The following is a 13,684-nucleotide window of genomic DNA, read 5'->3' on the forward strand; positions in this document are numbered from 1 at the left end:
TGGGAGGAACACGTCCTGTGTCGGCTTGTTCAGGCCCCATTCCTCTTCCAAACCCTCGAGGCCAGGCGTGTTTCAGAATTCAAAAGGGCTCAGCTGGAGAAGCACTGTGCCTGTGCAGAGAGGAAGCCACGCCTCCATGGAGTCTGGATCAACGCCGCATATCCAAACCCCTTAATATCACCACAGCAAAATGTACAGACTCACACTAAGGAGGATAAAAATATAGTTCGCCTCCTATCAGGTCAGGGGGGCTTGTAATTTAATGAATTTGTGCCAAACTTATATATATACTGGGGGTGCCCAAAAATGTATATACGTGACTTGTATTTATCTTTTGTTATCGGTATATATTATTTTAATTTCAATACAGTTTTTTCCTTTCTTAAAATACGTATACATTTTTTTGGCACCCTCTGTGTATAAAAAGAAAACTCACAGAAAAAATGGTGATATAGGAGAACCCAGCTTCCCCCTGTCCCCACAACTGGATAGCTATCCACAAACAAAAACAGCTCTGGGAGACCGCTAGAGTACACTTGGGAAGTTTCAACAACAGAGGGGAACAACAACTTCCAATTTCAGAGTTTCTGAGTTCTCAGAATTAAGGACTGGTATTTGCAAAAGCAAACTGTATGGATGAATAGCAACGTTTAAAAATAGTTGCCTTGGTGCGGGGAGGACGGGTAATGTGTCACTTCACTATTTTCCTACCTGTTCAAAAGCGCTTTAGCTGTGGGAATGGATGCTGAATGCTATCGCGTTGCCTCTCACCGTGTCTGCGATGGCTGTACGCTGGGTCCCCTTTGATGAACACCTTGCATTGTAAGAAAGATTCGCTAACAGGTAAGGAGCTTTCGCTCCAGGAACAAAGCCCTTCTGGTCCAGGCTCTGCTGCGCTGCAGGAACGTCAGGCTCCGTGGGGCTCCTGTGCCCAGGTCTGACTGAAGACTTCACACTGTCATTCATAAACCAACTGTACTTTTCTTTCTGTGTCTGCTGTCTGTCCAATTTTGACAACAATATTACAGAACTTTCATAAAAAACTTTGGAAACTTTTCTCTGCTCTGGAAAACTCTAAATGGCATTCAAGTCAGTTCTTAAAAGGCACAACTCCCCTGAGACATCTAGGCTTCCTGCTTTTGTGGAAATATAACTTTCTTTTCTGGGGGTGAAGTTCTGTCAATTTACATTTTCTATAAAACCATCAATTTTATCCAAATTTTCAAAATCACAGGCACTAAGTTGAACAAAGTAGTCTAGAATTCACAGACGGTATGAAAACTAAGGGAGGAACGAGACGGCCAGGGAGGCTGGCTACAGGACAGAGTTCTTGGGGTTGGGAGGAGTGTGGGAACCAGCCCAGGAGCAGCATAGAGGCCAAGGGGAGCACAGGGTCATGGGAGCCAAAAGAGACATGCAATGGGCAGTTATTAACACAAACCAAAACAGGAAGACCTAAGATGCAGTCTGACCCTTCAATTCCTACACCACGCATGAGGGCACAATGCAGGCCTCCTGCAAGGGCGCACCTCCCAGGACAAGGGCGCTCCAGCTTTCTGCCCCCAAGAGGTCCGCCTGCTGCAGGAAGAAGTCGCCAGGAAAGTGTGAGGGACAGTTAGGGAAGGCGCTCAGAGAGAAGGCCGCTCCAGGGGGCCTGGAAGGAAGACGATGCTCTGCGGGGAAGAAAAAGCGGAGAAGGCAGCACTGCTGAGAGGAACAGCAAGAGCAGAGGCAAGAAAGCCTAGAACGTGACAACAGCGGTGTACCTGGATGCAGGTCTCCCCTAAGAATCACAGGTGGGCAAACAGAGGGAGGTGAGACTGGGGCAGAAACGCATACAGCCTCAGGACAGAGATCCTCAAGCCTGTGTCACCACACAAGGGGCTTCAAACTTTACATCTCAAAAGTGATTCAGTTCTTCAAAGAATGAATTAATGTAGTAAAGGGGAGAAAGTCAGACTTCCTTTGGTTCCCTGCTCCCTCGTAAGATCCCCAGAGGTCAGCACGAGTCCTTGCAGATCTGAATATGGACCTACCTTCCACACTCTCCTGCGCTTTCCTGCTCCCTAATGGATGGCGCCCACCCTCCCTCTCAGTAGGCACTGGCCCACTTGTTTGTAAACGGCTGTCCTGGACACCCACGCAGAACAGAAGGACCGCTGTCAGCCCCCCTGCACTGTGTCACTCGCACCTGGCAGGACATCCCACAGGACAGGCACCTAGAACTCTAGTGCAGGGCCCAGGCTGTGGGCCAACCCAACCTCCAAAGCTGTTCTCTCTACCCTTGCCCACATCTGACATTACAAACCTTTCACATTTTCACCAGTTTTATTGGGAGAAAAAATGGGCCTTTATCATTTTAACCTGAATCAAATAACTGAAACAAATAATAATAAACTCGCTAGGCTTGGAAATGACCTATGTCATAGATACGTATCTCTGCGGTGAGTCTGGGTTCTCCCAGAGTTGTGGTCACTCTCCCATTCCAAGGGAAGTGGGTGTTAGCATGCAGTGACCATGCCTGAGAGGGGAACACCTCCCATGAGAGGTCCACCTGAGGGGGGCTGTGGAAAGGGATAGGAATCGATCCTGGAAGATGTAGAAAGCCATAGAAGTTCTTGCTCAAATAGCAAAAGGTGGTGTCTGTAACTGTCCTTTAGAAAGAATGGCGTGACAGTGAGTCAGGAAAGTCGCACGGGGAGAGGAACTCTAGCCTGAAAGGATTCAAGGGTTCATGAAGGACGTCCGTTGGCTCTACAGCCCCTGTCCGCATCTCCCACAGGCCCTAAGCTGGGCACCCCTCTGCTGAGAGGGACCCAGTACTGGGCCTCCTCGGCAGGTGGCTTTCAGCAACCCCACACCCCCACAGTCCTATATCTTATCTCAAAGTTTAGTACGTAAAGGCCTCAGCTGAACCTCCCTATGAACGGAAGGCAGACATGTTTGCCCCCAAGTACCACTGGGTCACGCTCGCCACAAACTCCCTCTGGAGACCAGGAAGCACTTCAATCATCAAGAAATATTTTACTTGATAGTTCCTAAAATAATAATTTAAAAAAGAGAGAACAACTCAGACTTACAGACAAAACGATCAAACAGGTGCTGAGGTTTGGAACTAAATGGAAGGACTTGGGTGGTCGTGAGTGGGGCTCACTCCCTCTGAGCCTCATTTCACCTGTGTGAAACGGGGGACGTGGCACCAATTCCTCCCAGTGTGCCAAGTTCTGGGATGGGTCTGGCTGGAGGCCATGTGAGACCCCAGAGGGTCAAAGGCTGAGACTCAAGGGGAGCGGGTGTGAGCCAGGCAAGGGCGTACGTAGAAGGCGGGACTGCACACACCACGCAGCTGGGTGGACCGTGTGTGTACGGTACTAGTCACCCAGCCTCGGCTTCAGCGCCCACAGGAACCACAGGTCCTGAGAAGTGACCAGGGAGCGTGTGAGCTGCCCGTGGGCATCACAAGATCACTGTGCGGTGGGGGTGTGGGAAGTGGCACTGAAAGACTGAGGCGTAAAACGTCCTGTCTTTTAAAAAGGTGCGTAGGTGTGTATGTCTGTGTGTAGAGAAATCAAACATGGCAGAATGTCAACAACTGGTACTCAGGTGTTCACGAGACTACTCTTTCAACTCTTCCATAGATGTGGAATTTTTCAAAATGAAATGTTGGGAAGCCAGAGTAAAGTAGAAAGAAAATCTGTTTTATACCAAGAGATTCTACTTAGAGCACAAAATAAGTTCATTTTATAAAGTGCAATATTACAAGTAAAGCATATCATTTTTAAAAGAAAAAAGAGAACATGCCCCAGAGATGGGGCGGCTGAAAGAAAAACAAACCCCTAAAAGCCCTTCTAGCTTCTTGCTGTTGACCAAGTCGCCAAGCAAGCAGTGGGAGGGAGCGCAGGAGGGAGGAGGCAGCTGGCAGCTGCTGGCTGTCCTGCCCGGTCACTGTCAGTGCCAACACGTCTCCCAGCGGAGCCGGGGTGACTCGCTTTACCTCTGAGAACAGGTACATGGAACTCACCTGAAGTAATCGCAGGACGCGGCCAGCAGGATGCGATGGGCCTCGATGTGTCTGCCCTCCACCACCAGGACGACATCGAAGAGGATGCCGCCGTCCCGCAGAGCCAGCAGCCCCCGGAGCAGGGCCTGGGAGTGCTGCGCGCTGCGGTAGGTGTTGCTGACGCAGTGTGGGTGCGAGGGCTGCGCGGACAACTTGCACAGCTGGCTGAACTCCTGCTCCTCCGCCATCCTGACCACGGCACCAAACCTCAGCACCTCAGCCGTCAGCTGGCAAGACAGAGGGGACGGGCAATGAGGTGGGGAGGCAACACTACCCCACGCACCACTCGCCAGCTCTGTTCCCAGGGGTACCTGCTGCTCCCCCAGCTTCTGCTCCTCCCTCCAGCTAACCTGTGCTTTCCCTGGGGTCCCAAACGCCCTAATTCACCCTCCTCTCCCACTGCCTGTCCACACTTGAGACCTTCTTTCTGAGGACCTGGGTCCCTTCATAGCCAAGAGTCTTCATCCCACTGTCATCTCCTTCAGCATCGCTGTGAAACAAGGCTTCTGGAGACAGACCGACCTGGCCGGGAGCTCCCGCCCCACCATGGACTCACCGCTAGACCAACGTGAGTCTCAGGTTCCCCAACCGAAAAGGGAAATAGTAGAAGATGAACATAAAGCATTGCACAGACCAGGTTCAAAAGAACTCTTCCTCTTCCCCACTGAGAAAGAACAAAACTGGGTTTTTCCACTCAAGAATGGATACATAAAAATTACAACAGGCATTTGGTCAGGCAGCCAGATGGCTCAGGTGGTTAGAATGTGAGCCCTGAACAACAGGGTTGCTGGTTCGATTCCCATATGGGCCAGTGAGCTGTGCCCTCCCAACCAGATTGAAGACAATGAGCTGCTGCTGAGCTTCCGGAGGGGCGGCCGGATGGCTCAGGTGGTTAGAGCGTGAGCTCTCAACAACAAGGCTGCCGGGTCGATTCCCACATGGGCCAGTGGGCTCTCAACAACAAGGTTGCAGGTTCAATTCCTCGAGTCCCGCAAGGGATGGTGGGCTCTGCCCCCTGCAACTAGCAACGGCAACTGGACCTGGAGCTGAGCTGCGCCCTCCACAACTAAGATTGAAGGGACAACAACTTGACTTGGAAAAAAGGCCTGGAAGTACACACTGTTCCCCAATAAAGTCCTGTTCCCCTTCCCCAATCAAATCTTAAAAAATAAATAAAAGCCATTTTTCCATAACTTAGTCTATACTTGGGGTCATCAGAGTATGAGTTTGGAGGCAGACCAATCTAGACTCAAATCTGTGGCCTCTTCCCCAATACACACACTGCTTATTAAGTGGGTGGCCTCAGATAAGTGACTTCTCTTTGAGCCTACTTGTTCATCTATAAAATGGGGATAATCATAGCATCTACCTCTTTTAGAATTATATGGAGATGGATTATATAAAACACAAATATGTCCAAGGCTTAGCAAAGTGCCTGGCACATAGTAAGTGCTCAATACAGGGTAGTGGTTATTATTATTATTATTTAATTACAACAGGCCTGAGTGGGGGTCAGGAGACCCAGGGGAGGGTCCAGGACCTGCTTTCTTGAGATTCTGGAAGTCAAGCACAGTAACTTTGACTAGACCTGGTGCGAATTTGAGATCGTCTGCATGCCGTTTTAAACTCGAGATTACCTTCTATTAGGTTGCTGCACAAGTAATTGCGGTTTTTGCGATTATTTTTAATGTTTTAAACCGCAATTACTTTTGCACCGACCTAATCATACTTGAGTCTGTATGTTAAAAAAAAAAAAAAATCCTGATTTGAATACTAGGAGGCTCAGAAACTAATCAAAAAAACAAACCTACTTCAAACACACTTCGGCCACACACTCTGAACCAACCAGAAGCAACGATGCCAGCCAGCTGCTCCAGGTCAGGGCGTAGCCAGTCCTGTATCACAAGGCACAGCCATGTTTCACACTCTCCAGGACACAGCACAGCCAACCACTCAACCAGCCAGCCAGCAGCTGGCAGCCGAGGGGCCACCTGCCACAGGGCTGTGAACATCTGCCTTCACCACCTCCGCTACTCCACTAGCCCCTCCCCCAAATTCGTTTCTTCTGATTCCCTATTATATCTTTACAAGAGAAAATGGAAAATAGATTCTAACTACAAAGCTTGCCCACCTTGGCGTGAAGGCGTAGCCCCTTGCTGATCAACCTCTCGTGTCTGGAAACTCTGCCCCCTGGCAACTCCCCCTTTTCTGACCTCTTCTCCTCCGCCCACACACCCAGCCCGAGCCCACCACTGTTTCCCAAGAGCCTGCCCTGCGCTCCCAATCACACCGCCACCTTGATGCCTAATCCAGCCAGCAGCCCTCCCAACTGGTCAAGTTTTGTTACTGGTACAGCCACCATTCCCATGTCAGAATCCTCATGGTCTCAATCTCTTTTCCTTTCTATCCTTCGTGTCCTATCAGACCCTCTAGTGCCATTCTGCCATCTAGGACATCCATCCCCTTATCCCTCCACAGCCACGACTTTGGATCAGACCACAGCAATGACACCCCAACCTGTTTCCTACCTCCTGCCACATCCTCCCCAGCTCCCCAAATGCCCTGTGATTTCTACTGAAGTGCTAGCTCCCTACTGCCTCCTACTTGGGGCTCCCGGTGATCTGGCTCAAAATGCTCCTTCCCCTGTACCCTGTCATTAGCCCTTAGACCAAAAGGGACCATCTGTCGTCCTCTGGACACCTTCAGATTCCCACCTAGACCTTTCCGTCTCTTCTGACGCCATATCGGTCAAGTCTAGTTCCATCACTACTCCCTCTATCACTGCATCAAGAACATGAAAGGCATGTTCCACCTGTCGCTGTCCTATGGACTCACACGGAGAGTCTGTCTCCTTGAGGGGAGGGCTGGGGCTTTAGCTCACTCACGTCTCAAAGCCCCATGGCTGGTTGCTCCACTGTTAACCACAGGGCTCTGGACACTTAGCTCGTATCTCCAAGCCTCAGCTTCCTCCTCACTATGACCACCATGGAGTCAAGAGGTTCTCCTCTGGGGCGGCTGTGAGGACTGACTGCCCCAACAGCCATCAAGAGTCCCCCGTCCCTGCAAGTTCCCATCCAATGTGAGCACAGCAGCCCCTTACTGCAGGTTTAGAGTATGCTGTACAACAGGAAGACCGCCTCCCTGGGCATGCAAAGCACATTTATGAAGCACAATTTAAGGAACTAAGTTAGGTGCTAAGGGAGGTGTGACGAAAAATGAACCAATTCCTTATTCAAGGAGCGTAACTTGGAGTGCAACACATTCAAGTTTGCGCACAACAGCCTTGTTTACAAAGTAAGCATTGGCTAAAACGTCCATCTTTAGGGGACCAGGTGTTGCGGCCAAGTGATTCCACAGAACACTAGACAACAGTTAACATGAGCAAACTAGAACTCAATGTGGAGAAGTCTCAAAGTCACGCAGAGAAAGAACAGCACATTGCAGAATACATGTAGTACAATTTCCTTTACCAAAAGCTTGAAAACACACAAAATGATACTGTCCAATATTGTTTATAGTAGGTGTTATAGTATAAAAGAATATAGACACATCAGAGGAATTCAAGGTCATGATCATCTCCAGGATGGAAAAAAGGAATGTTTAATTTCTTAAAAAAAAAAAAAAAAATAGTAAGACAAAACTTTAGGGTCTAACAGGGAGAGGTGCTATGTTATTCTCTGCACTTTTCAGTGTGAAATATTTAATAATTGAATTCTGAAACTTATTTTTGAATATGCAATAAATTCACGGCATTCAAATTCAAAAGGCACAAAAAGATACAGTGTCTTTTGAAATTTAAATTTCCCTCCTACCTATGCCCCAATCAGATCCTCTACCAGCGGAAACTACTACTCTACTTTCCCACACGCCCAAGATGCATCACTTCTATGGAGTCACAGGAAAATCTGTCAATTTGCACCCCCCACACACTTGTATTAGATTTGCATAACTTCATATACCTGCTACAGTTCATTGTATGGATAACCATATTTTACTTAACATCTGGGTTTCCTCCAATTGTTTGCTATACTGCAAACTTTGCACTGAAAGTCATTTATGCAGCCATATGTGCAGCAGTTACCCAAAGATTTCCTACATACAGAACTGCTGGATCATTTTAATTTTAATGTATTTGTCACTTTAATGGATATTGCCAAACTACCCTCCATAGAGATGGTACCAATTTATTTTCCCACCAGCAAAGTATGAGAACCTGAATCTAACCAGTCTAGCTCACCAATAGTGTTTCTTTTTCATTGTTGATTTAACAGTTGAGAAACAGCATTTCACAGTGTAACTACATTTTGGTAATTGTCAAAATCTTTCCAAATTAAGTTGAATGCAGCACATCTTTTGTGATTCCTTTCCCGTGCCTGGTTTTCTGAAATCAAGAATCTTCTCAGGAGCTCACTCGGTGGCACCCTCATTCTATTCATTTTATCATGAAGCCCTTCCCTAGATTAAGTTCCTCAGGCCCCATAACCTTCTAGTCATTACAAGAAAGGCTCCCTCCATTCTGTGCTGTTGAGAGCTTTGGAGGAGAGCAGGAAGGTTTATGTCTCAAAGTAAGTACAAACTGAAGGACATAAAATGAATTTTTATGAACTCATTGATGACAGTCAAAAAGCACTTTTGAAGAACTTTCAACTCAACACTATCTCCTGAGTAGGCACCTTCAGTCATCTGTAGGGCCCCAAAACAGTGCCTGCCCTCAACGAACCCCAGTCCTTCTCAGTATGAAGCAAGGTCTGCAACAAAGGGAAAGGGACAGCTCGGGAAGAGGAGAGGAAGGGTGGGTCCTGATTTCCAGACGGGGAGCCCTCATAGAGGTGCCGACTAGGGTGCGCTGTGGAATGAGTCTCCCAGAAAGCAGTTAGAGCAGCTTGGCGCGCCAAACCTGTGGCCCCAGCCCGGCCCCACGGAGGCCCGGGGGGACGCCCAGGAGAAGAGCAGGGGCAGGAGGTGGGGGCGGCCCCGCGGCTTCGGCCCGCTCAGGATGAGTAATTGTCAGAACTGGGTGGGGACCACCGTTTCAGGACCCGGAGATTTTGCACTGACAGTGTGATATCCGGCTTCTTTCAGGAAACCGCGAGCTGGCGAGGCTGAGCTCCCTCGGCTGCAACCCCTAGAACCCCGACGCTCCGCCCGGGCGCGCGGCTGCGGAAACTGAGGCTCTCAGGCCGAGGTCCAAGGTCACGCCGGGAGGCGGCAGCCCAGCCGGGACCCGCCCTCCTGTTGCAGGACACGCCTGCGCAGCGCCGAGGGTCACCGCCGTGAAGGCCGCGCTGGGACCCGCCCCGGGCAACAGGGTCGGCCGGGGACCAGGAGGCAGGTGGGCCTCGCAGCCGCGCGGAGGCACCCGACCTCGGCAAGCGCCTAATGCCGGCCCTGGGGCCCCCGGGGGTCCCGCCCGCTGCGCCTCCGCCACGTCAGGCCGCGGGCTCTCCCCAGGCCGCCACCCCCGCGCCTCCCTCCCGCGCCTGCCCCAGCGTCCCCGCGCCCCCCACGCCGCTCGCCCGGATCGCGTGTCTCCACCCGCCGCCCGCGCTCCCCGCGGCCGGGCCAGCAGAGCCCGCGCCTCGCAGCTCACCTGGAGCCGCCGCAGGCGAGGCCGCACTCGCGGGAGGCGGGGGCGGGACGGGCTGCCGGCCGCTGGGCGGGGCCTCGGCCGGGACACGTAATCGCGCCGCGCAGGCGCCGGTCAGGCGAGAACGAGCGTTAGGGGTGGGGGCGCGGGGCGAAGGGCGCCCGGTTGGGGGTGGGGGCCTGCTGTCGCCTGCTGCTGTCTTTCGGGGGAACGGTTCGGGTCTTGGCTCAGCGGAGAAGGGCCCCCGTCGCCTGAGTGACCTTGCGTCTTCCTTTCTGGTGCAGCTCTCGGCACCTGGCGGGGCTGAACGAATAAATGATTGAATAAATGAAGGAATGCCTTATGCGAGGGTCGCGCCCTGTAAATCCATTTCTTCCTTTCTTCCCAGGTCACTCGCTCGTTCCCTCCCTCACTCCGTGGTTCCCTCTCTCCCTCATTCTTTCCCTCCTTTCCCCCTTATTCATTCCCTCACTCACTCATTCCCTCTCCCATTCACACATTCATTCCCACTCTGCTTCCCTCCCTCATACATTCCCTCCCTCTTCATCCCCTCTCCTACCCATTCTCTCATTCATTCCCTGTCTTATTTACTCCCTCCCTCCCTGAGTCCTATAAGTGGACAGTGACTGTGCCGGTTGCCTAGGCCCTCTGCTGGATGTTGAGGAGAGATAAACAGCCAGTGTGAACAGGTGTTTTCCTGTTTACTGAAATTCTGGGGTAAATCCAATTCCCAGCCCAAAGGCCTGGTCCCAGCAGTCTGCCAGCAGGTTCCTGGCATTCAACTTTTAAAAAAATTATTTTCTTCAGTTATAGTTGACTTTCAGTATAATTTTATGTTAGTTTCAGGTGTACAGCATAGTGGTTAGACATTTTATGCTGCGATCTTCCAATTAGTCTAGTACCCACCTGGCACTATACATAGTTGCAACATTATTGACTATATTCTCTCTTGGCATTCATTTTTCTCTGCCTCACCTCCAAGAGGATCCCATCCTTTGAAGCTCGTCCATAACGGGCACATCCAGAGGTTAGAGCCAGCAGCACCTAGTGATAGAAGGGGTTAGGCTGTACTACTCTGCCATGAATGGCCCGTGGTTAAAAAGAAAGGTAGACGGCCGGCCCCGTGCCTCAGGCGGTTGGAGCTCCGTGCTTCTAACTCCGAAGGCTGCCGGTTTGATTCCCACATGGGCTAGCGGGTTCTCGACCACAAGGTTGCCGGTTCAACTCCCGCAAGGGATGGTGGGGTGCGCCCGCTGCAACTAGCAATGGCAACTGGACCTGGAGCTGAGCTGCGCCCTCCACAACTACGACTGAAAGGACAACTTGAAGCTGAATGGCACCCTCCACAACTAAGATTGAAAGGACAACTTGACTTGGAAAAAAAAAAAAGTCCTGGAAGTACACACTGTTCCCCAATAAAGTCCTGTTCCTCTTTCCCAATAAAATCTTAAAAAAAAAAAAAAAAAAAGACTTCTTATGATGCAATGTTGTTTGAACAGGACTTTATCTGGGAGGATGAAGTTGCAAATAACTGTACAGTTTCTTTCAGGAACTTCCTGAGAATCCATTTATCCGAACAATATGCTACTAAGCAAACACCAAAGAGGGTGGCACTTCATTTTATCCTGATGACAAACTCGACAGGTCTCTGGACCTCTGTCTGTATGGAAATTTGTGTTGTTGCTCCCTTGGCCTTCTTAGAATCAGAGTGCAGAAACGGTGGAGTTGTCCTAGGGACCCTATTAACATGCTCACTGGATTTGGAAGCGATGTTCTTCCTTTTCTTACAAAAGCCCCAGGGAGTCTAATTTGCCAGAGGGTTTGACAGTGAGGACTAGCTTTGCCAATGAGATTGTGAGTCCAATGTTTTCCATAAACTGATAAATGGAATTGCAGGGCCAAGGATCTAAATAACAACATGCATCTGAAGTCTGTCTATATAGGATACATTGCAGTTATACTTTTTCGGTGATTCACAGAGAAATATTTAGATGTACACTTAAAAATATGCAAGAGTGATGATGGTGGCACCTTATGAATATGTGAATATGATAAAAAGCACTAAATTGTACACTTTAAAAGGGTGAATTATATGGCATGTGAGTTATATTTCAATTTTTTAAAATGTGCTAGAGGGATACACATAGGGTGATGAACCACTCAGGTTGGCCTGGGACTGAGGGTGTTGCAGGGACACAGGACTTTCAGAACTAAAACTGAGAGAGTCCTGGGCAAACCAGGACAAGTTGATCACCCTAGGTACAGTTTTAAGAAATGAGAGCAAAAAAGTTTGAAGATGTGAACAGTTCTCTTATCACACGATCTTTGTGAGCAAGAGGTTCCCTTTGGGGAACGTGTTCACTCCCTCCTCTCCCAATTCCCATCCCCCACCCCAAGCTCCTGCCTGGGGCAAAGGGACATGGGGTGCACACAGCCCAGCCTGGGTCTGACACTTATTAGGTATTAGTAGGTGCCAGTTCACACTCTCTGATGCCCATACCGGTAATTACACATTTGTGGACCACATGGGCTTAAGACTTTTGCTACCTGCCTTATTTTCCCAGGGGCACAGACAAGGGCCCCACAGGTTCAATATGGCAGAACTTTTACCTTCCTAAAAGGCTTCCCCCATCTCCCGCCATCCCGTTTGCCTCCACCCAGACAGCAGGTTTGTGTGCATCTGGCAGACCTGGGCTGTGTTCTCCATGTACAGGACATGGCTGTTGGGCCAAACAGGTAAGCCCACGTCTCAAAATGAATAAATGTGTTTTAGGTTCCTCACATCCTCAACCCCTACAAAATACAGCGGTTGGTTGGATATGAGATTCAAAAAGCCTAATGGAGATAAGCAACGATGAAAGTCTATCTGGTTACTCTCCTTATGTGGCTCTGGAAGGCAGTCGCAGCAAAGCAGGGCCCAAATCATGTGGGCACAGTACCTGGCATGCAGTAGGTGCTGATAAATATTTGACTAACAAACAATCTGCCTAGCATCCGCTGTAGATAGTTGGCAGCTGCACCCCTCCTGGACTTGGTGATGCCAGCACACACAGTAGGATCGCAGGAAATACAGGAGTCCAGGCGCGGGCCTGCTGGGGGCAGCAATGGTAGCACTGCGTAGCCACGGCTCTCCCGCATCCTTTCTTGTCAGCTCAGGGCACCTGGTGTACCCGCCCCGCGTGAGAGCCGCGCTGAGAGAGGTGCAAGTGGCTTGGGGTAACCTAGGGGCTCCGAGGACTCCCGGGGCGTAGTTGGGGAACTCCATTTCCCACAGGCCTGCGCGCGCAACTCCATTTCCCACAATTCCCGCTCCGCTTCCGGCGCGGCCGACGCGCTGGGGACGGCTTCCGGGTTTGGGCCTGGCGCTGCAGTTGAGGCGGCGGCGGCGGCCGAGTGGGACACGGGAGGTGGGAGCTGGGGGACCGGCATGGACGTTTCGGGGCAGGAGACAGATTGGCGGAGTGCCGCCTTCCGGCAGAAGTTGGTCAGTCAAATGTGAGTAGGGGCCGGGGTGGTGGGCGGGATCTCCGGATCTTCGCCCCCTCAGCCCCCCCCCCCACCGGCGACCAGGCCCGGGCCGGACCCATGGGAGACCTAGGGCGCCGGGACCCGTGGGGGCTCGAAGGCGCCGGGAGGCCGAAGGCGTCGGGGACCCGCGTGAGTCCCAGGGTGCGGCCCTTCCCCGGCTGTCCCCACCGTTCTTGGCCGACACTGGCTGCTTGTTAGCTTTCCTGGGGCCGAACTCTGCAAACCACTGAGCCTTGGCTTATGAGTCATCGTCCTGAGCTTTCTCATTCGTCTTTTGTGTGCTTTGGGTGCACAGTTTCCCGTGTTTTGAATCACTGAATACGGAAAAGAAAAGGGGCAGCTCGTAGTGGCTTTAGAAGGTCTGGGTGCTTTGTGATTCCTCTTCCAGAAAAGCGCATCAGAGTGAAAGATTGGAGGGGGGTGGATGGAAGATGAGGTTGGGAGGCTAGGTACCGGGGCTGTGGGCTGTGGGGACGGAGAATCTACGGGGTGTCGAGCCCCCAGTGTGG

At 51.0% G+C, this 13,684-nt stretch overlaps 2 protein-coding genes across 4 annotated transcripts in view; one reads left to right on the forward strand and one right to left on the reverse strand.

The window, feature by feature from the left end:
* The window catches only part of KLHL22 (kelch like family member 22), a 33,321-nt gene extending 23,094 nt beyond the window's left edge, over positions 1–10,227 (reverse strand). The window contains exons 1-3 of one of the 2 annotated variants that reach the window (XM_074321729.1): positions 10,207–10,227; positions 9,651–9,950; positions 4,022–4,287 (exon numbers count right to left, since the gene is read on the reverse strand). In XM_074321729.1, coding sequence (XP_074177830.1) covers positions 4,022–4,248 — 227 coding nt within the window. In that variant the 5' untranslated portion in view covers positions 4,249–4,287; positions 9,651–9,950; positions 10,207–10,227. Of the gene's footprint in view, positions 1–4,021; positions 4,288–9,650; positions 9,992–10,206 lie in introns of those variants that run through there. The other variant, XM_074321728.1, reaches the window with a different exon arrangement.
* Positions 10,228–12,982: 2,755 nt separating this feature from the next.
* MED15 (mediator complex subunit 15) overlaps positions 12,983–13,684 on the forward strand; it is a 59,284-nt gene continuing 58,582 nt past the window's right edge. For both annotated transcript variants that reach the window (XM_074321771.1, XM_074321773.1), the window contains exon 1: positions 12,983–13,142. In XM_074321771.1, the coding sequence (XP_074177872.1) occupies positions 13,075–13,142 (68 nt within the window). In that variant the 5' untranslated portion in view covers positions 12,983–13,074. The remainder of the gene's footprint in view (positions 13,143–13,684) is intronic.

Source organism: Rhinolophus sinicus, linkage group LG16 (genome assembly GCF_036562045.2).
Source record: "Rhinolophus sinicus isolate RSC01 linkage group LG16, ASM3656204v1, whole genome shotgun sequence".
Classification (NCBI taxonomy): Eukaryota; Metazoa; Chordata; class Mammalia; order Chiroptera; family Rhinolophidae; genus Rhinolophus; species Rhinolophus sinicus.